This window comes from Plodia interpunctella, chromosome 20 (assembly GCF_027563975.2).
Source record: "Plodia interpunctella isolate USDA-ARS_2022_Savannah chromosome 20, ilPloInte3.2, whole genome shotgun sequence".
Lineage (NCBI taxonomy): Eukaryota > Metazoa > Arthropoda > Insecta > Lepidoptera > Pyralidae > Plodia > Plodia interpunctella.
Genome location: NC_071313.1, coordinates 429,194 through 454,913, shown reverse-complemented (window position 1 = coordinate 454,913; position 25,720 = coordinate 429,194). Strand labels below are relative to the sequence as shown.

General features: G+C 35.6%; 1 protein-coding gene and 5 non-coding genes across 25 annotated transcripts in view; 4 read left to right on the top strand and 2 right to left on the bottom strand.

Annotated features, from left to right (window-relative positions):
• The window catches only part of rg (rugose), a 397,734-nt gene that overhangs the window by 180,453 nt on the left and 191,561 nt on the right, over nucleotides 1-25,720 (bottom strand). For 16 of the 20 annotated variants that reach the window (XM_053760674.2, XM_053760671.2, XM_053760675.2 and 13 more), the window contains 8 exons: nucleotides 22,765-22,891; nucleotides 12,799-12,899; nucleotides 12,083-12,178; nucleotides 6,790-6,911; nucleotides 6,315-6,440; nucleotides 5,793-5,913; nucleotides 1,847-1,993; nucleotides 694-1,005 (listed from right to left, as the gene is read on the bottom strand). In XM_053760674.2, coding sequence (XP_053616649.1) covers nucleotides 694-1,005; nucleotides 1,847-1,993; nucleotides 5,793-5,913; nucleotides 6,315-6,440; nucleotides 6,790-6,911; nucleotides 12,083-12,178; nucleotides 12,799-12,899; nucleotides 22,765-22,891 — 1,152 coding nt within the window. Of the gene's footprint in view, nucleotides 1-425; nucleotides 534-693; nucleotides 1,006-1,846; nucleotides 1,994-5,792; nucleotides 5,914-6,314; nucleotides 6,441-6,789; nucleotides 6,912-12,082; nucleotides 12,179-12,798; nucleotides 12,900-22,764; nucleotides 22,892-25,720 lie in introns of all 20 variants that reach the window. The other 4 variants (XM_053760683.2, XM_053760684.2, XM_053760690.2 and 1 more) reach the window with 2 other exon arrangements.
• Nucleotides 10,189-10,261, top strand: TRNAV-CAC (transfer RNA valine (anticodon CAC)). The gene has a single exon. It is a non-coding gene; the product is annotated as a tRNA-Val (tRNA).
• On the top strand, nucleotides 11,587-11,659 carry TRNAA-AGC (transfer RNA alanine (anticodon AGC)). Its single transcript has one exon. It is a non-coding gene; the product is annotated as a tRNA-Ala (tRNA).
• On the bottom strand, nucleotides 18,323-18,395 carry TRNAA-AGC (transfer RNA alanine (anticodon AGC)). Its single transcript has one exon. It is a non-coding gene; the product is annotated as a tRNA-Ala (tRNA).
• Nucleotides 19,046-19,118, top strand: TRNAA-AGC (transfer RNA alanine (anticodon AGC)). Its single transcript has one exon. It is a non-coding gene; the product is annotated as a tRNA-Ala (tRNA).
• Nucleotides 19,731-19,803, top strand: TRNAA-AGC (transfer RNA alanine (anticodon AGC)). The gene has a single exon. It is a non-coding gene; the product is annotated as a tRNA-Ala (tRNA).

Genomic DNA, 25,720 nt, shown 5'->3' with positions numbered 1-25,720 from the left:
GAGAGATATTTGACATCTCCATTATTAGTCGTATCATTGTGTTTCGAAACACATATTATGGTGTATCAGTGGGTTTTGTGGTCTGAAGGCGCTAGCGGTTGGCGTAACAATTTGATGGATGTGTGATAATTACCGTAGTACACTGCCACGTGGGTTCCGGCACCACCAGAATATAATTAAGACATTTAAATGTAGAGATAAGGAGATGAATTGACTAGATATGCAGACATTTACTCTATTTAAGAATTTATGAAAGATTATCCTGAAATTAAGGAAAAATGTCACCTTTACTCCAAATTACCCATCTCATGCAAATTCATACACTTGTTGAATAAACCATTTAAGATCAATAACAATTCACCAGGACAAAATTTAAAAGTTAGTCGATAATGATAACCCCGTGAACCTTGAACCGAATGCCTTACATCGTGAATGTTCTGCGTCGGATCGTGGACCAGGTCACCGAACTGATCCTCCTTGACATCGCTACTTGGCAGCGGAACGTGACACTCTGCATCGAATCGGAACTGACCCTGGCACCATACGGACAAAAGCAGAAGTATATTACAAAATGCGTGTGAAATTTAAACGGGTGATGGTGAACATAAAAGTCCTTATAAAAATTTATACACAGTGTAAGCGAGACAAACATTTAAATAAAATAAATAAGAGCGAGCGGCGCGACATGCTTACACGCTTGCATGCTTCAATATCTACGAGCAGGGACGCATGCGCGGCGGCCACTTCTTTCGCTTCATCTGCCATACGCCGGCCTCGAGGAGTCGCGTCTTCTTTGACAACTACGCAACTATCTTCTATTTCTGGCTCCCTGGTATCTTCATTGTGCGAAGCGTTATCAAGGGATTTGGGTTCGGGGGATTCGGGAGAAGTTTCGGGTTCAGGCGGGATTTCAGCATTGTCAAGCTTCGGCGCGGCAGTCTCGCTCACCCTTTTATGGTTTTCCGGTAAACTGATGTTGCATTCGTTGTCGAATCGAAATTGACTCTGTCCAGGGTTAGCAGGAAATAAAGTTACATAACATCAAAATTATTGTTCCATTCTACAAATAACACTTGACTGCCCTTGTATGCGTTAAATATTTCATTGTGAAATGAGCAAACCTCGCATACATATACATAGTACTTACATGAGTATCGACAATAAGTCTTTGTGAAATAAAGCAAACTAGAATTATGACAGCTTGAAACTAAAGCACGTAACCAAATATTATTTATTGGGAAAAGTCTGGAATTTTAGAGTTTAAAGTTACATAAACTTCCGCAGACTTCCGCTACACAGTAAACTACAATAGAGTATCCCACTTACAAAATTTTAAACAATTCCCATAACACTCTAAAGTTTCAATTAAATAATAGCTATACTGTATGAGTTTAACTTCAAAATATATATTATTACTACGAAACTCAATGAATTATTATGCTACTAGATGTGATTAAGAAATAATATAAAAGAAAAGACAAAATTCTGTTTTTTTTTAAGAAATAACTTTGTTCAAGCTATATCAACATTTTATTTAAAGTTGTTATCAAAAGTCACACACTTCTGCCGCAAGAGGAACAGAAAAGGGATGCACGTATTGAATAGGTGGACGTATAATAGGGATGCACCTACGTGCATCCCTATTCCCTATTTCCTTTACTACTAAAGGAAGTCCTAATAAGCTCTCTTTCTTTTGTATTTGTATGCCATCCCTTTCTGTTGCTGCTGCGTTACTCTTCTCTCGCACGCAGTTTATTTATTCATCATGCTGTCTCACACGCAGTCTTATTTTCAAAAGATCAAGGTAACAAATTGTACTAGGATATCATAAATAACAGCAGCTCACCTTATACCCAGGGCCGAGCCTGTGCATTGCGCAGATCTGGTGCGTAGTCAGCGCCTCTCCAAAGAGATAGATGGCAGCCATCTGTCCGCAGAACACTCGCTCCTCGTCTAACTCCGCCGTGGCGCCGATGTAGCATTTGTCGAAGGGCTGGAAAAAAAAATTCGATGTGAAACACATGAAAATTAAACATACAAACTGGACTGGGAACGTTGCTTGGCGTGCTCTTGTATTTTATTTTTTATACAATCAATTTAAACAGATATATAACAAAAGTTATGAGCCAGACTGTGACCTAAAAACGAGTACACACAACATTTGAAGCCAAGCAAGACTCATTTTGGATCACTGAGCCTGGATAAAATTAATTAAAAAATAAAATAAAATAAAATAAATTCTTAATATAGGGATGTCAAATAAGTTGATTCAAATATTATTGAAAGGAGACATGGACAAATATGAAACTTTGAAACTGATCTTAATTTGATTTGATTCGTTACAATGAGGCAAGGAAAATGAGCGAGAAGTAGAATTAGTAATTAAGGTGTTTTCTTCAAATAACGAAAACATTAAAAAAAGAATTCATGAAATGAAATTGAAATGAAACATGAAAATTAACATTTTAATTTTGCGTAAGTATACCTACTCGTCAAGACAGATAACTTTTCGATACTTTTTACCTTCTCATTACATTAAAAATGTAATATTTCTAATTTGCTTTTAAATTAAAGCTACGTAGAAATTTTGCAATTCATCAAATATTAAAAACGTCCATCTTTATATTGCTGAAAATGGAAACGTTTCCAAAGAAATGAAATAAAAATGCTGCCCACGACCGTTTACTTTATAAATTAATAAAAGAGGCCAATTTTAAAAGCAAAACAAAGGAGAGAATTTGCATGAGATTGTCCTGACCGGGACAATGTTTCATAAAAACTGGGGGCAGGACAATTTTCCACTGAAATTTAATTGTAGTGCCTAAAAATTCAATAATCTTCGCGCCGTACATTAAAAATTGCTGTCTTCAATGGTACCTACTAGTTATATTTATAATTGATACAATGTGGCGTGCGGTTACGCCCTAGGATAGCACCACGTATATCTAATATTAGTTCAAACCTATATATTCTGAAACATTTGACAACGAAAGTAAATTCTATTTTATATACTTATTGTTGTAAAATCATATACAGACAAGTTATGATTGTTTACTTAATAAGTGTTGTAAGAAAACACAAGTTTAATTTTAGTGCTGCACTCTAGCGTGATAAAATAGCAGTAATAATATTCCCTTCTTCCATCAGCTCCACACTGATGAAGGAGCTTCATAGTATATTAACGCTCTACAATAAGTAAACGAATAAAAGCATTTTCTTGTGAGTGTGCAACCTAAATCTTTATCATAAAAGTATCATATAACAGATTTCGTAAGAAAATTATCTTCTTTATGAAAACCTAACAGCGCGTTGAGAGTGGTAAATTGTTGTGAATGTACCTTTTATGTTAAGGATGTTTCAAGAGAACCACCGACGCGCCGGAAAGTGGGTGAAACGTTCGCGTTTACTGAATTACGGATAAAGCGAATCTCAAGAATTTTTATAACAACGACTTTGATGACGGTCTAAGGTGCAGGAAATCCACCAAATAGAATTTGGCCGAGTAAAAAAATATAATAGCTGGAAATAAGATGATCCAAATCAATCAAACAATAAATCGGATATTTTGATATAGAAAGAATTTAAGAGTCGAGTGGGAATCGAACCAACGCCTCTGCCTTACCGGGACAGTGCTCTGATTCTTGCGTTTCTATTTCATTATTCAAGTTCATGAGACTTCGAAAGGTCATATCAAAGAGTAAATCTTAACCACCATTACTGACTTTACGAAAAGTCGTCAGCAATAGGAAAAATTAAAAGTTGATTTTTAGACATAAACTTTTTAGGCTCAGGAAGATTTCAATTGGGAAGAGTCCAGTAAAATCTAGTCCTATAATAATTAGAGAGCGACGACACGCAAATAAGAAGCCGCAAACTCTACCCGCTACCGTTCCTCCTGTACACCGCACATTCCCCACACGAGGTTTACCAAGTTGCGACGACAGGCCCCGTTCCTGCACTCCACGAAATCTCCACGTAATTGAACCAATATGTCATAGCGTAACGCTGATTTATCACAATGCATTACTTCCTACGTGGAATAACCTCTTCGTTTATTTAAATGAGTTTTGACATTTAGATTATAACGCGGTCATAATAAAGTACAGGCATTTTCTTACAGGTAATTTTGTTTGTTATAGTTCTTCTTCTTAGCGGGTTGACTCTGGTGTTCAAATTTGTGAGAAACAATACCTCATTCCACAAACGAAGTCCTATGCCGCGACTGTTTGTTCGCGATAAACTCAAAACTACTGCAGATCATGCTGTTTTCACCAATAGATAGTGTATTCCTGAGGACGGTTTAGGTACACGAACAAAATTCTAAAGATATACTTCATATTCCACGAAGTATATATGTACTCTGTCAGATATCCTCTCAGGCACTAAGGAAGGTAACGTGAATCACCTTCACGTTGATAAACACTTCTAGACCTAATTGGCCAAGCGCTATAAATTCGTTTGAACTTTGAATACACTAAACATCTAAAGAACCAATTGGAATAGTTTCTAACAGTCAGATACACCTATTTCTCTAGAAAGTTTGATTTGAATTAGTATTGCATTCTCAGTAGGCAGCTATTTGGCACGTTCCGTGCAGAGTGAACCACAGGCATCAAAACAAGCGTCCACAATTAGCCCACTGCCTGAATTATGAATGAGCTCGTGCATTGTGATGTTCCGACTTATTTAACAGGACTGTGTCGGTCGCCCGCCGCAATTTGAAGAGGCTAAATATTTCATACAGTATCGCAGTAAAGTCAACCAACCACCTACTTTTTTATAAAGTAAAACTGTTGGTTACACATAACAATTAATTAATAATATAATTGTGTGTGAATTTACGATGTTACGCGTACCGCGTACGATGTTGCAGGCGGTCGTCTACAGGTACTACAAAGTTGGTGAAGATATACGGATAGCTGACAAAAATGATATGAATTGTCCACATTATTTCCGAAATTAATTTCCGAATTATTTCAGACAAGAAATAACTAAGTTATCATAAATAACAAAAGATCAACCAGAAGCAAACATGTCATTTTCATTGAAGTTATTGAAAGGCTAAATAATCCTTACAAAATAAATGCATCTATCAACTGTATTATGCAGGCACACGTAACTTGCCACGAATGAATATTCATGCACCCAAACTACCTATCAGCTCAATTTCTCACTAGTGAGTATTTAGCACGTACACGGTAATTACTTTGTAATACTTTTAATTACTTTACCAAAACTATTTTATGTTACAAATTCATAATGATCATATACCCTGTCGGTCTCAACTGTTCAGTTTTCATTTTTTAAGACACTTCTATTTTGCTAAAAAATATTTTACTCTCGTGTTATACTTTAGCTCCTCGACTAGCTTACTGTAGCGTTATTGTCAAAGAGGTATCAAATAACGAAGATTAATGTCCTCCATAAGCACATTTCACCTTATCCCCAACTTTCCAACTCCTAATTCCTCTATTATCATGTTACCCTGGCATAGCCAGGAAAATTTGCATGGCATTTCTTGTTATAAATTGCTTCTAACGACACGTACGTGACGATTCGAACACACGACTTGCGGAATGAGAATGTTCGTTGTAGATAAGGAATATTATGCTAAGCTCTCATCCAGTCATAACGGCCTGGTTTTCAAAGCTGGATTAAGAAGTTGCATGAATAGCTTACAAACAGCTATAATATTAATTTTTCGAAATCTAAGTCAGTTTCTGTTATCATAAAATTCGTTTTTTACTTTAATTAAAATACCGAATAACCTAAGTTTGATTATGGAAACTCACGTCATTGGTGGAGACGAACCACGCCATCTCAGTGCTGGACGCTAGCTGGCCGTTAACAAGACATTTGATCTCGCTCTTCGTCCATCTGTTGTATATGTAAACCACCGCTATTGCATACCACCTGCGTAAGAAAATGTATTAATTCGTATATTTAAATTGGCAATTGAAATTTGAGATTCGTGACTCTTCACTCTGCCCAAGAAGGGGTAAAGACTGTTAGTTTATCTGAAAATGATGAATTCATTTAATGATCAAGCCATAAAATCATTGACCTAGTAGTCCGTAACAAGTGGTTTAAATTAATTAATTCTGTGGTGAAATAATATACCTACGTATATTATTTGACCATAGAATTCTCAATTCACGTAAAACATATGCAATCTATGGGTAATGGAAACGGCAATGTGGACAAATTCGAATTATAAGATTGAAAGAGAATAAAAAAGAGCAGAGCCTTCTGCTTGTATATGTACCAAAGGAACATAAATGAAACAGAGTAATTAATAAACGATGTAAACGTACCTCCTAGGCTGGAATTCGTACTTGACGCAGTGCTGGAACCCCTTCCCGCGAACTTTCATAGAAGTTAGCACTAAGCAGTTGCCGACGAAATGGGCCGTGTAACCCACGCCTTTGCTTGTCTTAAAGCTGCGAACACACATTTACTCTGAACTTGGCGATACTTGAACCCAAGTTGAGTGTTTAAACAACTGTGAACTTTATTTACACAAAGTTGGTAATTTAAGTTTCAATTTCCCAAATATTTGTAGGATTTTATATAGATTTTAATTATTCGTGGTTTTAGAAAATTGAGTCCTAACTTTGCAAATATAAATAAAAATTGCGTTAGTACCCAGGAGCACGCATTATTTTGCAATTGATATGAGATGCTTTGTAAAAGAAATGTCCCATTATCAAAATTGATCTTATTATAACTACCTTAAACTAGTTATCTGCCGAACTGCAGTGTATATGGGTATAGTAGACCAACATTTACCAGTACAAATAAGGCTTTTCCCTCTCGATGTTGACGGAATTGATGGGGTCCAAACGAAACCACGTGGTGAATGTGAATCCGTTCTCGTACGGCCACCTCGCCAGAGGGGGCAGCACCACCGCCTGCAACCATTATGTAAATTAGACAAATTTGCATTTGTATGCCTAATTTTTTACATAATATACGACTATATGTACATATCACGGGTAAAGATATATTATGGATGGTTTTTTTAATTTTTAACCTGAGTAGTTATTTAGTAGCCAATTACTGAAAAAAGCGTAAAAACAAATGGACTAATTAATCCGACCATAAGGGACCTTTATCCGTGAAAAAAAAATCTCTCTACATTAAAAAAAATATCTAGGTTTTCCTGGATTTTTCCTTCACAAGATTGCGTTAGTGGAACGCCATGTCTATTGTCAATAGTAAAACAGTCATTCAAATTTGACCACTGACTCGAAGTGTCATGTGACTGGTAAATCATTAGTACTATTGTCGTACCATGTGTCGCCTTTTTGAAAACTCTCATTATCATGCTAGAACTTTTAGTTTTCTCAGCTTACATTTATACAGCCAAATATTATAAGATCCCAAGAAATAATTCATCTAAAACAAATAAATCAACTAGCGAACTACCCAACCCGGTTAGCATGAACGGTTAATAGTAAAACGTCATCATTCTTCCGCCATATATCATTCATAATTCCTATGTGAATATTTTTACGGCTGCTTCCCTCGTTCGGGGACGATCCTGTTTTTATTTTTTGACGGTTATTTATGTGGAAAAGATATTTTACTCATGTTTACCGCATGACACCCATATTCATGAAAATATATTTTATTTATGTCCAGGAAAAACGAAGTCTAGTTAGGGTATTTTAGTTACATTTCAGATTTATTTGACCGGAAGACTTGTCAAGTTTAATGATGCCCGAGTTTTCTTTATGATTTACGGCAATAGTGATAACGTATTTGTTTTAAGTGCTAGTGTATCAGATTGGTTCAATATTTAGAATCCTTACGTTATCCCGGATAACACCGAAATGTAAAATTTTTATTTGTATTAATTTTCATTTTACTGTGCCGTTTAGTATTATTTGTAAATATGTAAAAATACTAATGTGGATCACAACACACAAAAGAAGACATAAAATATTTGATCGTGATTTACTATCTAATAAATCTTTATCACATTACAATGTCCTAAAATCATACTTGGATCGAAACTTGGGAAGATGGAGAAATTAATTTTCGGCGTTTTGTTAACGACGCAAAACATGAGAGAAAAGTACGTCTTTTAGGCTGACAAAGTAAATCTGAAACTAATACGTGTCTACAAAGGCTAGATATTCATCTAGCCTTTGTAGGAGACTATTCAGTCTCGAGCGAAATTAAGCCGAAGACCGCCCGAAAAGGAAAATATTTCTCGAAGCCGGAAATCTTCTCGGGAGTATCAGCCGAGCAAACTGAATAGACGAACTTAATTTACATTTTTTAAAACTTGGCCGCGACTATGCACATATAACTGTTTATTTAAATCAAGACTCAAATTGTTTCTTGGATAAACGATGTAATCAAAAATGAAAACCAATATTTTTATGAAATAAACCTATTTTATCAGGTAGGAATATCGCACTATCTGTAAAAAAGTCCATCTCAAACTAATTTTAGTAAGAAAAATCAACGCCAGATTTACGTTAAATAAATACTACTCTATCTACTTAACTAACCTGAATTTCCTATTGAACTGAAACAGAACGAAGTCAGAATATTTTGATAACTTTGGCTGAGAAGTGCACACAATCTATTCGCCAGGTGGCACAATAAATAACTTAATTAAAAGTTTAAAATATGGTTTGCAAACCCTGAGTTATTTTCAGGAAACTTCGCGCCACCTGCCGTCAAACCGCCATTATTTCAGTTACCGAATGAAAAACGACTGTCGATTAGCAGATGCCTTTTTGTAAATAGAGGCCATATTTAACGTTATACCAGCTGGCATAGTTATAGATATTTTAAACCAGAACAGTGTAATTTTTAAAATAAATTATGACGTTTATTATAGGGTAGGAAAATACTGGTTTTCGTTATTAGTCTGAAAATTCCATCAGACCTGAATATAGTTTGAAATACAGTAAATACCTCGCTCAAACATCTACTTCCTTATCCTTAGATATTAGGTATAAAACAAAATCCTGTGCTGCAAAAACTACCGCAAGGATGTTCGTGCGATTTTCACCGATAGATAGTCTGATTTCTGAGGAAAGTTTAGGTGTATAATTTTTGGCCGAGCGATGTCGGGACGGGCTGCTTGTATCATTCAAAAATCCGTAGAATTATTTTTAAAAACATTGAATTCCTTTTTGGACAGACTATTAAAAAACAGACACTCGACGCTGCTAAAGCGACGTCTAATGGAAATTTTGTGAACTTAAGATGGTTTGAATATTTTAATATAATAAAGGATAATACCGGGCAAGGCAAATTTTCCTTGGCCTTTGTGAGTCCAGCACATTATTTATTTAAGATTCAGAAACAGAGCCGCATCAGGTAACGGAGAAGCACCTAGGGAATTCAATATTCAGGGCTCTCGGTTATAAATACCAAGTCTAGTATCGACATTTTTTGATTAGAAAATACAAAATTCCTTAAAAAGCAAATATACCTATTATATCGCATTTAGAGTTACATTATAAAGAATTATAAAAATAAAAGAAACATACATACATACAAAATATATCGATATAAAGACAAGGAAAATAGCCAATAGTTTGGTGAAAATGTCATAATTTATATAATTTATTACATGCGTACCTAGATTTTAATTTGAACTTGTAAATAATAAGTATCGACAATTACAGTAAATTAATGTTGCCAACTTATTAGTAAATAAAACGTATTAGTCTTGTGTGGTCTGATAGTCTTTAATCAAGCCATCGACCATAACGTCAGAAATAATCGAATGAACGATTAAAGAATTAAAGTAGCAACACTGTTGACCAAATTAATGTACTGTAAAACGGTTAAAAGCTTAAAAAGTGGGGGGTGTCTCGTCCACTTTTGCAATGGCTGTCGAAGAATAAACACCATGATATCTTTAACAGACTTGCCTTGCTGTGAAAATAATGGATATTTTCCGTCTACATAATTTATTTTTAATTTACAAACCTGAGAACTGTCATACTTTTAGACCAGTTGATATTTTATTCTTTTACATAAATTTCGACAAAAAAATTATCTTTAAAACATTTAATGCAAGATAACATTTTTTTACTACCATAGTCATAAACTATACAAATGTTACCTTGTAATAAATCTATCAATGATAACTTGACAACAAAAAGATGTGAATGTTAGTTTAGAATTGAATTGTTAAATTCAACATGACAGTATCAAGTTTCCGTAGTGTAGCGGTTATCACGTGTGCTTCACACGCACAAGGTCCCCGGTTCGATCCCGGGCGGAAACATTTTTTTAGTATAAAAATAGGTTTTTTGCGCTTAAATAAAATTGTTAACCAGCATATAAGAACAGGAGCACAAATTAAACCATCTTCCTTATAGGCAATTCTTATTCAAATGGGGACAGGCAGGCGTAATCCGCGTGACATACTGGGCTATCTGTGTGTCCGTTTTTTCCTTATTTATCGCTGTCCCGACTAGGGCCGTCCATTTCTCTCTGTCGTGCTTATCCGTAGATCTGACGGGCGGACTGAAGCTTCTTAGCTTCGTCTGCTTGCCTGGTACGTCCACGGTGGAGGCGTAGTTACGGAGAGTGATTTATATCTGTTAATTAAATTATCTAAGCCTTCTTTGTAATAGCGGGGAGGGGATCTGTCTTAAGTTAATTTAGAATTTCTTAGTTGTTCAGATTTGAAAAATGACATTTAAGATAATACAATATTCTCCAGACTATTAATATAAAAATAAATATATTTATGAATACAGAAATTGCCAAAGGTATTAAGAATAACCACTGACATATAAGTACCTTCCACAAAGTACCTATACCGCGACTAGATATCACCCGAACTATGCACCGAACCGAACTAGAGCCTGGATAAAATCCTATCACCATCACATTCCACTCTGCTAGTAAATACCTCTAGAAATAGAAAATTCAGCTAAAATCTAAACTCTTTCAAACAGTTTGTGTGTTCGCACTAAAACTTACGGAGTCTGGGGGAAACTTTCAAAGGTTTGCTCCTCGAGACATTTTCAATTCATTTGACATTTCCTTCGAATGACTTTAAAGACTTGAAGAGTTAAACGAAAGATCGAGTTTGCTCATTGAACAATATTTTAATTTAATTAACTCGTCGCTTTGAAGTTTCGAATTATGCAATACGTGCGCATAGTCGTCCTATTGTTACACTAACAACTAATAAGAAACAAATTCAAACATTCAAATAAATTGGCGTATTGCTAACACTATATCACTGTGATCGGTACCGATTGATACTTGATTTTTTTGGTTGCGGTTTCAGTGGCAATTTGTCGGTATCAAAAGAAGAACTCAACAATTTATAACTGTGGAATTGCCTGTTTCTTTCAAAGAATATTGTATTTGCTGATTCGAATTATTTACGAGTATGAAGGTATCATAACTTGCCCCCAAATCGAAACAATCAATAATGGAATGGAATACGTTAATGGAACTTGGGTCGAAACCAATCTAGATATAGTGAAAGGCAAGCACGTTCAGTTTCGTACCACTTAACGTCCTTGCCCGCTCGTGGCAAATTAATTCGAACTAATTTACAATTGTAATGATAATTTCATCATGTTTATCGACGGGGGCGTAGCTCAGATGGTAGAGCGCTCGCTTAGCATGCGAGAGGTACCGGGATCGATACCCGGCGCCTCCAATTGTTTTTGATGTAATGCAAATTTATTTTTGCCGAAATGAATCGCAGAAACTTCTTCAAAAGATTCACAATCCATATCAAATACTTAGGTCTGACTGATTCAAATCAAAATATGGCACATTTGTGTGTTCAGGCATTACATGGCATTTTCTTCAGTTGTCAGTAATCATCATCAGCCTTCAGAGATTACTAAATAAGCCTAGCTATTCTCACTAAACCGGAATCCATCCTGATTTAACAATACTTTCGGCACTCGAAGTAGCAATAAAATTTAAACAGCATTAGTAGAAAATAAAGTTGACCTTCGAAGAAGTTAATCATTTGTTCTCATTTGGTAAAGTCGATCGGTGTCTTAGGCGACGGAAATACAATTTGGGCAAAGGGTACTTTCATCATACACAAAACAAATAATATATCACTTACCGATCCTTTCCGTCCAGGAAAACTGAAGAATACGTCAGGTCCATTCCTGTGGGGCATCTGTCGGAGGACATTGAGCAGCTTGGCGGAGTGACGAGGCTAGAACATAATTGCAAATTGCAGTAATGAAATGTTACTCGTATGGTGACTCTGAATACATGTTTTTGACATTTAATTTTTTGCTTCGAATACACTATTATTTAAACATATTTAATTTCAATCGACTCTAACTCATATCTCTCGTCTCCTTTTTCGTCTTTAAACTCATCACTATAAAACTTTTGATCGTTAAAATACATTTCAAACCCTTTTTAAAATGCCAGCACAACGGCGCCATCTCAGTCGAATCCAAAGAGCGATGTAAAAGCGACGCCCCCGCAATACCGGTATAATTCTACCAGGATAGCAGAACCTCACAAGAGATTCTACAACCGAAATTCGACCGAATATAGAGGGAGCTACTAAGTGCACAATTAGTTAGGCCACGAATGCTTTTTGAAATTTGTATCGTAGTACGCCACTGCGGCGAACGGTAATTAGCCGGTACAAATGCTTCTCGGTTACTTTGTGTTTATGTTTGCCTCGGAATTGGGATCACTGCGTTTACTTTTTCTAACCGCTCCAAATCGGTGCTCAATAGGAACATTGCATTAAGATTTTGCAAATAGTCTATCCAATTAGTTATCCCTATTTAAACTAAATATAACACCATGTCTCACCCATTTGCCGTTGACAGCCTTCATGGTGTTGAACAACTGTTTGAGCTCTTTGACGGTGACGCTGTAGCTTGCTAACACACCGAGCATCTCTATTAGGAGATCTGCAAAAAAAATAAATTGATCATCATTAAACTAGCAGTATATATAGCAGTTGTATTTAGAATAATAAAATTACCTAAAGGCACATTAACATCAATAATCGCTCAGTTAAACTTTAAAGCTTTAACTATTCTGTACTCTGTTCCATCGCTATGCATTATGAAAGGCACTCAAAATTAGGCAGTCGCGCGTTAATTATTCAAACACGCGCTGGAACTCGCTCTAATGGGTATCCGAACTACTGATTAAAACTAGGAAAGCGGCGTTGCGAACTATTACAATTCTTGTTCTTGTTACTTGCAAAATTAAAGGTATTACAAAAATTGAACTGCCGCTATTGATATTTTATCCAAGCAAATTTAATTATATTTTCCTAAATTCAAATCGGTACTATGATTTATGATTAATATGATGACTAGTAAAGAAACACATGAAAAGGTTGAATGCTTTTTGCAAATCTATTGATAATTAATATGCGATCAGATCTCGCCGTATCCTAAACGTGTAGATATAAATAAGATACCCGTTTCGAAAAACCAAGCTACCATAAATAACGTAGAGGTATTAATTGGAACTACCGCTCATACTGGGTTTTGGGACGGAGCGCAGAGTAAATTAAAGCTGACAACTCGCGCGTCGACGACATGCACACAATTTGTCGCAATTGCATTCGTGGTGCTGTTTCTATATTCTGCGACGAAACAGGCGTGTATGTGCTTGCGAGCAAATAATATTATTAGATCAACAGTTTTTGAGAAACGAAAGTCGCCTCCGAATGAAATTGCACGCGATAGATCAAAATGGAGGGATTCCCAAGGAGTCAGGAGATAAGCGACCGGTTTTTACGGCCCAGGCTTCGAGGCGTCAAATTCCTGAAAGAAACTGAGAACATGCGGTGATGAGAGAAAAGGATCGAAATGGAGTGATCGGAAAGGAATTCTCCTTTCCGATCCATCCATCGATTTCCATCGAATTCATTCGAATTCAATGGATGAATAATATAAGTGATATGCCGACGTCACAAAAGTGAGAGAAATAAGGAAATACAGGAAGGAGCTCTTGAGGAATCAAACCAGTTCTATGCAATACCAGTATCGTCTATGAACAACAATGAATTAGTACGAGTATTTCATAGATACTAGCGGTAGACATGAACGTGCTCCGAAGATACTAAATATTAATTTCGGCGGAAATTGTCGGGACCGCAACTAAAGCCTGGTGCACAATCTACTGAGTGGGTCCGGGGCCCTTTAATTTACTGCTTATTGAGAAAATAACATATTCTACGAGATATGGAACAGGGGAAACATAGGCTGGTAGAGAATGTCATATGCAATAAAAAAGGGCGGAAAGAAGAAAGGAAACAAGTAAGAGAGAAGAGATTAAATTCATTGATTCAAAAATACACCGAATTTAGTTAGTTAAAGCAATCTACTTTAACTATTATAACTAAACTAATGACAAAATCACATACAATCTTAATCGTAAACCAAAAATATTGAAAACGTAGGAAAAATGTTTATCCTGATGAGGTATTTATTTATTTAATTCTTTGTATAATATTAGAATGATATTACATATAAAGAGTAATAATGAATGATAATTATAGAAAACAAGTTTATTTGTTAGACAAATTAAAAAACCCCGATTTTAAATATTCATTTCACTAAAACATTTAAACGGCTGAACAATTTTCATGAAACATGGCTAAAACACTCGGGATAAAATTATCTATGACACAAAAAAACTAAAAGAAAATCGGTTCATCCATTTGGGAGCTACGATAACACAGACAGACACGTTAAACTTATAACATTCCTCTTTTTGCCTCTGGGGTTAATAAATAATCTACAATAAACAAATTAAATGATAAATGATGGAATGAGTGTTAATCTGATTAAAAACAGAATGTTTACAGATTAATGTTTACTTGGACAAATAGAAACAGGGAAATAATAATCGAAACAAGTTCGCGAGAAACTTCAGAGCTGAGCCTCAAAGAGCCTACAGAATAGGCAATCCCTTTCATCCCGATGGAAATACAAGGAAAATGTTTGCTATAATTGTTACGGACAAACGGAATACCAGAGATTTTAATTTCACTTCAGAAACATATAAGATTGCAAGTGGAATTGACACAGAAATCCTAAAGGTACTCATTCTTTAATATTTCTAGAAGGAAAATTATTTTAAATATTAGCTTGATTACTAACAGTTATTGCAAACATACGAGCGGATTGTTTTTAAGAAGTTTAGCACCCGCATGTCGCACCCACATTGACGGCAATAACTGAAAATCTGTGTTTCTGTACATTAGTACGCCATGACCGCAATCGTTGTGCATTAATATGCACTATATATAAATTTCGATTATTTTGAATTTGCTGTGTGCTCGCATACTAAAGTATACTAAGTAAAAGCATATTAGCCATAAATAACATTATTTAAGTAGTTTGTGGGGCCGCAGTATTGTTATCTTGTAAAACTGATAATTATATTTTTTTTGTTATATTTAAAATAGAAATGGAAATGTATTCATAGCAGAACATACAAATATACATTACCGAAAATGAATGCAATTATAATTGTACAAAGGTACATTAAACATGCTACAAAAGAGCACCGCTGTTTAAATTAGTGTCTGAATGTAAATTTATTATTTTCATGTCTCACCAAAATTTCAACAAGATTTATAAAAGATTGGGAGTAATTTTAGCACAAATATATTAATTTAATACGGAGGAGGAGGAAATCTGGCAATTTCAGTGATAAATTGTAATCGTTATTCAGAATAGCAAAACCTTCGGTAATTTTGTTAACTCGACCGTTTGGCGTCTTGACAGTCAAATTACAATCGTTAAACCAAAAAAATTGTAATTACGGAACAGAATTGAAAGATAACAGGCGGACATAACGGGAATTGAACCTAACACCATAAACACAGTAGTTGCGGTTACATACTATATATACTCCGAAAAATAAACCAGTCTAGGGTTGACGGACTTTATCTATGAAGTTGTTTTGTTGTACTGGGAAGTTTCATGCAGCTTATTTATTGTGATTTTAGTTAATTGTAGTTCATGCATCAATTTATTCAGTCGTCGGCATTTCAGCATCCATACTCGCTACATGTCATATGTTTGTCAATATCTCTCTCATTTGAGCGTTTGCCTTTTTAGTATCTTCGTCAGAGCGGCACCCGAGGTCCACTTTCCTACTTTTAACACTAATTCGTTTCTTTCATTTTGTTTAGAATTTTAATTGTACTTGGATATATTTTGACCAATTGGTAGGTAACTAAGTATATTAGCAATGTCCTGCGGAGGCACAGACTTCTATTCTGGACATGACGGATCAAACAAATGTTAAATACTAACATGATCAACATAATTATGTTACAAAAGCTTGAGAATTTTGGTGAATGTTGCCAGGTTCCCATTACCACAGGTCTACCACAACGATTCTATAAATAAAGTGCGGGTGTTAATTTTAAACCGCAGCCGGTCAGACCCGGTGGTTGTGAAAATAAAAAAGAAAACGACCTTTGCGGAAAGCCCATCTGTCACCTAATGTCGGCCGTATTGTAGCCGGGTTAAGCCCGGGTGCCGCGTCGCCGGTTAATCCGGGCGTAATCCGGCCCGCTTCTGATTGCAAGCACGAAATAATGCCAACGCAGAACCATGGCTCAATTTGAATGGACTTTTAAATTTTCTCGGCTTCCTTGGTCAAGTTTGATGTAAAGCAAATTCATTCTAAGAATGGTGATGATGATTCCCGACGAATTTCGCAAAGTTATTAAGGATGTCCATAATATAAAATCATAATATAATAATAACCCTCTGAACACCAGGGACGCATGAAATCATAACGATCGATTTCCTCGCGAGCGCGCAGCCATAGTTCGAATACGAGAAGAACAATAGCGCGCAAATGAACTTATTAATTTTGTTGACTCACGTGCCTCAAAACGGGAAATGGGGCATCTGAAACCACGAAATGCTTCATATTTTAATTTTGTTTAAAATTTTATAGAAGGATTATATAAAACTAGATGTTGCCCGAAGCTTCACTCCCTTGAGAATTTTAAAATAAAATATAGCCTGTTGAAAAAAATGTTTGAAATCAGTTCGGTGGTTTCGGAGATCACCCGCTTCAAACATACAAACTCATAAAATCATAAACGCTTACCTCTTTATAATAATAGTATAGATTATCGGTGCTAATATTATCTGCATAAATACATCTATTTTCTCAGTTATCGTTTGTCTGATAAAATCAGCAGTCTGTGAGGTTTTATTGAAATTTCTTTTTCGCTGACCAAATCTACACTAACATACTAAAGGTCGGAGGGCATGGGCAGTGTTGATTGATTCATTAGTACGTGGGCGAAACATATCGATATAGCCGATTGATAAAGGTACCTTGAGGAAAATATAATAGTACCGTACTTATTATATACCGTAATGGGTCAGAGCATTATGATTATCACTACATAGTATAAAACAAAGTGGCTTCCCGCTGTCTGTCCCTATGTATGCTTAGATCTTTAAAACTACGTAACGTGTGATTCTTGATTTTAGATGTATTATTGTTTTACCCGAGTCAAGCTATAGAAACTAGAAACAAGAGGAACAGTTAAGACAAATAGGGGAAAGATTAAGTCCAGGCCTTTATTTCAAGGGTGATATTTTATTTCTAAATAGCGTACAAAATGCTGACTTTTTATTTTAATCTCGACAATGAGTTATGCAGGAAGGAAATGTTTATGTGAGCAGGCGAAACAAACAGCTTTCGCTGTACCAAGTGAAGATTGTTTTAGATTGTCCTTGTGAATTGTTGTGCAGGAATAAATGGTTCCTTTTTATCCGAAATAAAATAAAGTAGCTTTCTAGGGTTTTACCTCTCATCTGAGATCCTAACAACAAGAGAATCGATACAAAAAGAAGGCATTCAAAAATTATGTATCGGAGATATCGCATCACGATTGGAAAAAGTGCAAGTGCTATGAAAGTTGGTTTCAACGAATGCAAAAGTGCATCCACCATCACAGCTTATATTTTGAAAAGCAATAAAATCATATTTAATAATTAATAATAGCTTTTTTATTTAATTTAAATAACAGCTTATGTAAGCATAATGCACACTACTTTGCGATACTAACGTCACATCACAATAGAACACACTTTTTTGCACATGAAACAAAACATGTATGTAGTTACAAACTTGAAAACACACATAGCCTTAACAGCAGATAGGCAACAAGAGCATTCCGAATAGGGGTTTACGTGAGCAAGGCGGCCGGTTGTAAAATCATAGCCAAATTTATTGGTTATTTTATGACGTGGGATAGGATTTGTTTGTGGTAACATGGAGTCGGGTTTGGGTAAAATTAGAAAACTATACCTATTCTTAAAAAAATATGTTTTGGAGGCGCCGGGTATCGATCCCGGTACCTCTCGCATGCTAAGCGAGCGCTCTACCATCTGAGCTACGCCCCCCGTACGAACTACCACGAATAAACGATACAGTTGAAATTTAAACTAGTTTAATATGAAGCAATAATATATTAGTCAATCTTCTGAGCAAGCACGTGTGGTCACTGGGTGTGCTGAGCTGTGCAGTTACGTAACTTGAAAATGTCAATGTATTTTAATGAAGGTTCTCTTTAGACCAGTTTTTCGTTTTATTCACGAAAATAACCATTGGGTTATTTTATTTATTATTGTTTAAAGATTAAATATGACTTTTCGATAATTTTAGATATTATTATTTTTTTGTGTTGCAATACGTACACTAACAAATATTGTGAATGCGATTGTTTGGGAATGAGTGAATGTGTGAGGATTATTTCATAGCATTGGGACCACGAGTGAAACATCGATTTTTATATTTGTGATTCAATCACGTTATTCTACTGGACGGATTTCGATATTTGGTATAGCCATCATTATCATCATCTCAGCCCACTTTCTAACGTGAGAATACTTGACATGAGTTGAGTCAACATGCCAGCAAAAGATACAATTCATACCGACCTACATAATGTAAGTCGAGCAGTGAAAGGCCACGGCAGAGGACGTTCAATAAGTGTCCTCGCCCGAGGCTACCGAATTCAATAAGACGTTTAAATTTCGAGACAAATGTATCGGGGGGCGTAGCTCAGATGGTAGAGCGCTCGCTTAGCATGCGAGAGGTACCGGGATCGATACCCGGCGCCTCCAAATTTTTGGATGCATTATTTTAACGAAAATGTAATTGACACAAGCTACGGATTGTCGCCAGGGAAATCTTGCGTGACATAAAACTCATGTCCATGTAGTAAAACGTTGAGGAGTTTCCTTGTCAGAAGCCGATCCTGGATCCATTCTCTTCATGTATATGATAATAAATAATGCATTGTCATTGAAACTAAAGGTATATTACAAATTTCAGATTAATTTAACTTGCAAGATTGACCAGCTAACATACTAACAGGGCAAGTAAAATAAAAGCTTGTAAAAAATAATGTCCCAATCAAGCCATTGTTCATCAAATATGAAAGGGCACATTGTGAGAATCCAGAATGTTATATTTTTGATTATAGAATAATTTTGGATTCAAATTTGGGATCCATTAACTACAAGCGGGAATTTGGATAATTCTAAAAACTGTTGGTAAAGTTACAATTTTAATAATCATACATAATCGTGTTTTATCATTTTATCTAAATCTATGTCATCAATGGTAATCACATATCGAGTTACAATTTATGAGCGTTCGGATAAATCATGTTCATTTTTATGACGCAAGATTTTCAATGAAATTGATACAAAATTTCAATATAATGTATATCGGGGGGCGTAGCTCAGATGGTAGAGCGCTCGCTTAGCATGCGAGAGGTACCGGGATCGATACCCGGCGCCTCCAATTTTTTTTGTACACTTTTATTACTTGTACTACTTTTACGCTACGATGGTAAGTCTCCCATGATCATTGAAATTCGAACCAACAATAAAACCTCGTTGCATTCTGTCACTACAAACAAAAAGGATGCAGGTATACGAAAGAAAGAGAAGATGTACAGGGGGTTCCTTTTCTATAATATACGTGATTCCTTTTTTAGCGGCGTTTAAAGTTAGGAATGATCTAGTTTGTTCACATCTTTACTAGGAGATCAAAACGCAATAAGATAATGCAACGACTCTATACTAGAAACATTAGTCGTAGTCGGGGTGAAAGATCTCACAGCAAGACTATGCCGCCCTGGAAATTTCAAGAAGTCCCAAAAACCGGTAACTTTCTTAACATTCACACGTTTACTAAGGTAGCAGAAACTAAAAGGGAACTTTAATAAGGGCGTTTAAAAAAATAAAGATTAAGAAAATACCTACATCTTATAATTTTTCTTCATATTCACATGTCTACTAAGGTATCAGAAACTGACAGAGGATTGATAAGGAAGAGATGCCGTTTCAACCAACACACATATTTACACCAAAAAACATTTTTTACAAAAACTTAATAACAGTGAATCTATTTTCTAACTTTCACACCCTTACTAAGGCATCAGAAACTGTTAGAAGATTAACACATTTTTTAAAGAGAAGCGTTTGAAAAATGTTGATATCGGTTGATAGGAAAAAAATTTTTACAAATAAACGGACTCACAACTAATATCCCAAAATCAATGAATCATCTTAAAATTTCCTTAACATTCACACCTTTACTAAGGCATCAGAAACTAACAGAGGGTTGTCAAGACGTTTTACGAAGAGAGAGGACGTGTAGCAATAGAAAGAGAAAACGACATTACCCCTCGGATAAGGGGTATAAACTATTAGTTTAGGAAGGGTTCCAAAAGTATCAGGTAAATGGGGCAATAATATTTTGTTTAAACTTCTCTCAATCTATGATAACCTAATATATAAAATTTTTCAAGCAAACAATAATTAATGCTCAAAACTATTCTGGGAAAATAACAGATGAATTGACAACTAACATTTTAATAATCACAAAAACACTAGAGTATCATATCTTTTAAGGAGGTTTCCATTCGTAGTTTCATTCGGGAAAGAAAGGGAAAAAAATTGAGACAAAAATGCAGGCCCTTCGAGTGATGTATTTTATTTATCTTCAATGCAAGGGTTCATTTATCTTTAAACTTTGGTTCTATGAGCAAGGGAGCTCCAAACTTCTGTCAATTTATGATATCCTCAAAAGCCTGAGAAATCAAGTTTAACCCTTCCAAATTTAATCGGAATTTTATTTTTCGCCGTTTTATTTTGTCACTACTGTCATAGAAATTAAAAAGTTCTTGATATTTCATAGCATCATTTTGAATCATGTAAAAAGATATCTACACTAAGAGTACATAGTTTCAAACAAACATCAATTTCGTTTTTTGAAACTGAATGAAATCTATGATTTATTAACTTTCGTTAAATGAACGATAAATGAATCTAAAGATAGGTGTAATTAGGAAAATTGTAAAGTCTCAATTTTTTGTGTTATGTATTCCATTTATTGGGAAAAGGGCGTGATTCGTAGTAATAATTGAAACAAAGCAGCCAGAAAAAGTAGCGCATTTGTTCATTTGAAACTCGAGGCACATTGACCTAGTTTCACCTAAAGGCAGCTAAATCAAGGGAGGCAGATACTAAGGTGAGCATATGAGTACAATAGGTGGGAAGAGAATAGCGCATGTGGAAAAGACGTGTCCTTTCATCCACACTGCATGTGAGTTATGTATGTTTGTTGGCTCAATGAAGAAATTAATATTTACGTCGCTTCTTATTCTTATCGAGTTATTGCTATGTTACAGACACATATTTTTTCTAATTCAGATTTTAGTTTAATAATTCGCATACCATCGTCAAATTTCATTCTCATGGTTACCAAGGAACCATAGTATAGATAGAGCTATATTAACAATTCTTACGAAATACACACAAGTTCACGGTGCTACTGACTCCCAAGGTTACCAAGGATACATATCTCAGCTAGAGATCGTCAGCTCATATATTATTTAATATAAAATCCCGGAATCATTGATTCTCAGGATAACTACAAGGATAAGGAGACATAGATAGAGCTAAACACTGATTTTAAAATTCACCACAGTCAAATCTTAATCACAAAATCAAAGTATCATTGATTCCCACGATTACCAAGGTAGCATACTGTAGAAAGAGATCAGCTAAATATTACTTTAAAAAAAATATTATAAAAAATAACATAAGGGCCCTTCAAAAGGGCGGAGTCAGCTCAGTCAGCAGCAGGAATCAGCGCAGGTAGACAACGCCATAAATGTTGGCGAAGAATACAACATTATTTTTTTACCAAGAACACATTGACCATATTGCCAGGTTGTGGCATAGCATCCGAATCAGATGGTTAGAAAATATAATAGATGTTCAAACAGTCATGTTCAAAGAAGTAGAAAATATTTTATGGGTTCTTTCATGAACATCAGCGAGAATTATATACTTTTTGTCCTTGTCTACAGTATGGCTATAGATACCTGGGTTATACTCCGCCCTTATACAAAGGACACGTTTTTGTACGTAAAAAATAGGCTGAGCTCTATTTAAGGCATGTTGCCTTAGTAGTCCTGGGAATCAACGAAAATAAAATTTTATACGAATACTGACACATTTTTTTTATATTATTATCTCATAAAAAACTGTTGTTCTGTCATAATAAGGTATACATTTATATTCTCTTGGTAACCATGAGAATCAAAATACCGTGATTTTCTGACAAATTCGCTTTTGTGACCGTGTGTGTTGTCTTTAGAGCGGTCGCTGCGTCTCACTTCAAATCACTTTGTGATAAGTAATATGCAAATCCGTACTAGGGCGAGCCCTGAGATCACTTGTTGATAAGTACCTGCGACGACGGTCTCGGCGCGCGGCAGCCTCTGCAGGACGTGGTGGATGAGGCCGACGTCGGTGCAGGCTTGCAGGTTGCGGACGCTCTTGCGTAGGATGGCGATGAACACCGACCATATCTCCGCCTGGAACAACATCAAAATACATACATAAGATTTTGGGTGATTGAGCGTCAAACATCTTTAATCTGTGTAAAATAGTTTTCTATGGTATCCTCACATTCCTCACTCAATCACTATATAAGATTTCTGATGTGGCTGGTAGTTTCACGAATTAACGTTTAATTATAATTTCAATTTCTTGTTAATAAGTCTTTTGTTGGTGTCATTCCTAATTAATCTATTTACAGATGCTATAGCGTATTTTAAACTTTAAACTTTTCTCTAAAGCATACGAAATTGTGGTAGAATGCTACCTTAACCTCAGTTAACAGGTGAAAAGCCAATTTCGTCTTGCACAACGTAATTCGCGAGCTTCATTTAGCTAATGAGCGAAGAACAAGTCGAGCAAAGGACAGGCAACGCTCCTTCTACAGTCGGCTAGCAAACACGACGTCTCTGTTATATTAGCATAAATTAGTGCAAATTAAGCCAGGCGCAGAGTGTTGTGTAAAATTAAAATTACTGCAGCGTCGCGCGCGCTGGCCAAAGAGAAAAGAATTTCATTAAAAAGATTCGCTGCTCTCTCGTAACATTATTGGTTTGGAATTGGAATTTTTCTGGGCTATCGGATAATAAAACGTTGTTCTAAAGGTTTTCTGGTAAATTCTAGAGGAATGTTTTAAACAGAAGACAGTTTTGCCGGAGATCTCGTAAAATTCCTTCCCTTGTCAATCAAGCATAGTAGTAGCCAGGTAGCCACAACTTTCAAGAAATTGTATTTTACTAAATTGCATAATATGTATGCCAATAGTGTCAAGTTTACTTTATTATTGAGAAATTTAAAACCTGCACATAAAAACCTATCATTAAATATTTTCGTTAGTCGACAATTTCTCGACTGAAAGAGATCGCTACAGCAAAATTCCATAACAATATTCCGTGCGGCACTAGGGCACCAGAAATGGGGTGTAGAACACAAAAGCAATAGTACCACGTAACGAGGGCGCCTGTAATTACATTACATTCTTCTCCCGTTAGTTGAACAATCTCGGCGGAATTACAAGTTGAGTGAATTCCCACGATCACCCACCGTCCGGGCGGAATTCCAAATGAAAAATATTTCTATTGCTCGCAGACGGCGTTGTTTTCCGAGCAGTGATTAAACAGAACCACCCCTTAATTTTCCACTGAATGCCGATATACGAATATTCTAGAACGTTTCTGATCAAATATATAATTTATTTGTGAGATTCAGCGTATTTAATGTTGTTTGCTAGTTAATTACCTCTAAAATTACGAGATATCCGGTCTCACTGGATGTTTATAGAGTGTCCATTGTTTCCCAAATAATCTACTGGGACCGGGGATTTGTTTCAAATTCAAAATTCAAAAATTCAAATTCAAATCATTTATTCAGAAATTAGACCTTCACAGGCACTTTTTCTCGTCAATCTTTAAATTTATAGTTATTTCTCACAAGCTAGAAACTACTGGCATTTCGGAACGACCACTGCTGAGAAGAAATGCCGAAAGAAACTCATTTGAACAGTGTTGGTCCCTCATGATCATGCCAGATCGGCTTACCATTATTGTTTCTTACAAAAAATTCATGACAATGGGGTTGTGTCAATGGTAAATATGGTGATGGATGTGAAGTAATAATTATATTACAATATTTCAATAGTTGTATAAAGTAAAATACTGATTCATGAAGTAATCAGTAAACAATGAAACAATAAGGTGCAATTAACTAAAAATTTCATTGTGTAATCACAACCAGTGAAAATTTCGACAAAATTAATCAATTCCAAGCAGGTAACTAATCAACTCAGCATCCCAATATTCAATTGATTTCACCATTTCATCTTTAAATTTCCACTTAAATAAATACGCTAAAATTTCTTAATAACTTGGTTAATTACAAACTCCTGCAGATTTATGATCGCCAGTTAATAAACCTCGGAATCATTTGCATGCGCGACTAGGAGCGCAGCGGTTCCGCGGCCGCCAACTTTTCTCATTAATATTTCACGTAGCGGATGGTTAGGAAACGTGAAAAAACATTAACCTGATTTACCTTCGACTCTTTATTTTTATGTGAAATCGCGGAACTGAAATTTGATACCTTTAAATTTTTTATTTTTGTTTTGCAGACTTTAATCAAACAAAATTGAAAATTTATTATTTTTCTCAAAAGTGTATCCTAGATACATGGAAAACGGACGTCCCATTTAAAGTTGCAGATTTATCTAAGCTAATTAAGAGATACATCACTTTAAGTACCAGGGTCTGAGCGGCGACGCGTTGGCTCCTTGAGTGATGGACGAGGCGAGCGTTTGTGCGAGTCATCTTATGAGGCGGTTTTTCTTTAGGGACGTGAAGAGATGGGCAATATCCCGGGCAAGAGCAAAGCGCCACATTTCAGTCCCATTCAAATTTATTAAGACGCTTTGAAAATGTTCAGTTTTGGCCTGACCGTTGCCCAACTACAAAGTGTTATGTAGGCCTCGATAGGAACCGTCAAAGGGCTACCTCGCTATTACACTTGAGAGGGCTTCTATTAGCTTTGTTATTAAAGGATTCTTTTTGTGTTATGGCAACTATTTTGGGATGGAATTCGGCATATTCTTTGCTATTGCCAAAAATGCTAAGTGAAATTTCCGTCTAACTATTATTATAACTGTCAAGTTATGAGATGGCGTTAGATATCAGTCACCGAAATAAATATCAGTTCCCGCATTTTTTTCACAAAACGTTGCATAATATAAAATTATAAGATAAACATTCAGTACCTGCTCTCTATCAAGACAGTTTGGAGAAGAAACAGTCGAGCGAGAGTAAAAGAGGAGAGAG